This window comes from Globicephala melas, chromosome 2 (assembly GCF_963455315.2).
Source record: "Globicephala melas chromosome 2, mGloMel1.2, whole genome shotgun sequence".
Taxonomy (NCBI): domain Eukaryota; kingdom Metazoa; phylum Chordata; class Mammalia; order Artiodactyla; family Delphinidae; genus Globicephala; species Globicephala melas.
This window is the reverse complement of record NC_083315.2, coordinates 177,694,446-177,696,023: the sequence shown is the minus strand read 5'-3', so window position 1 is coordinate 177,696,023 and position 1,578 is coordinate 177,694,446. Positions and strand designations below refer to the sequence as shown.

At 48.4% G+C, this 1,578-nt stretch overlaps 1 gene segment (V, D, J or C); it reads left to right on the top strand.

Annotated features, from left to right (window-relative positions):
* LOC132596735 (immunoglobulin heavy variable 3-43D-like) lies at positions 1-785 on the top strand. The segment is given in 2 exon segments: positions 1-10; positions 469-785. Coding segments are annotated over 2 exon segments (327 nt in total).
* The last annotated feature ends 793 nt before the right edge of the window (positions 786-1,578 follow it).

The window sequence follows — 1,578 nt, the reverse complement described above, 5'->3', positions numbered from 1 at the left end:
ATGACGGGATGTGAGTGCATATGTAAGATGACATATGGGTCCTAAGGGTTTACTCTGGAACAATCACACAATGAAAGTTATATTTCCCAGTTGCTATCAACACCACAAAATCCAAGACTCTCACACCTGCTCTGAGACCCTGCCCTTTCTGAGGACATTCAACGACATAGCCTCTTATATACTAGAAGATCATGCAAATAGGGTCCTTCCTCTGCTGATATAAAGCAGCCCCAGCCCTGACCCTGCAGCTCTGGGAGAGGAGCTCCAGCCTGGGATTCCCACGTGCTCCCATTCACGTCTCAGGACAGAACACTCACCATGGACTTTGGGCTGAGCTGGGTTGTCCTTGTGGCTATTTTACAATGTAATTTATGGAGAGCAAGAGACACTGAGGATGTGAGTGGATATGAGTGAGGGAATCAGTGGATGGGTGACAGTCTCCTGACCAGGATGTCTCTGTGTTTGCAGGTGTGCAGTGTGAGGTGCAGCTGGTGGAGTCTGGGGGAGGCCTGGTGAAGCCTGGGGCGTCTCTGAGACTTTCCTGTGCAGCCTCTGGATTTACTTTTGATGATTATGCCATGAGCTGGGTCCGCCAGGCTCCAGGGAAGGGGCTGGAGTGGATCTCAGTTATTAGTTGGAGTGGTGGTAGCACAAACTATGCAGACTCTGTGAAGGGCCGATTCACCATCTCCAGAGACAACTCCAAGAACACGCTGTATCTGCAAATGAACAGCCTGAGATCTGAGGACACTGCCGTGTATTACTGTGCGAAAGATACACAGTGAGGGGAAGTCAGTGTGAGCCCAGACACAAACCTCGTTGCAGGGGACAGGAGGGGAGATGCAGGGGGAACTCAGGACATACAACTGCTGTGTGGTTCAGTCCCTGGAGCAGGTGCAGATGGTAGTTAAGGGCTGCTTTCCTCTAAGGGTCTGGGGTTTCCTCTCCATATAGCAGTTTTCCCTGGGGAACCTCTCTGTACTCATCCATGGTTCTTGACTTACACATTCAGTCTCTGAATTAGAAAGGCTTTTCAAATTGCGGGAAAAAATGTCATATATGAAAGTCCGAGACTCAAAGCTATATATTCAGGTTTTCCCTTGTCTAAATCTTGTCTAAATTGACCCGTTTCAAAACTATCCCAGCGGATGTATAAAGAGTTGAACATATTCTTCCCTCCTCATTTTGATATCTCAGTCCTGCCCTACTGTAGACAGCTGTCCCTGCCAGGATGCTGGCTGTTGACTTGCTGCTAACCTCTTGCATGAGAAGCATAAGTGCGCTGAGCAGCCCCGGATCCTCAGGGGGTCGCTGGGAAAGATGCCAGTTAGGGGGGACGTGGGTGGGGGTGTTTCGACATGTGCTCCTTGCTTCCAGGCCCAATAGAATCCCTGTACGCTTAGATCATACCTGTATCCTGTTCTACTGCGCAGTTTATTTTATGTGAAATATTCACCGTCACAGCTATTACCAATAGACACATATGTAGTTGGTAGGGAAAGTTTATAGTCAGGTGGATAATAACATGAATTTTCACAAGCTGCTGAAAACAAGTCTATTCTCCTTTCTTCACCACAG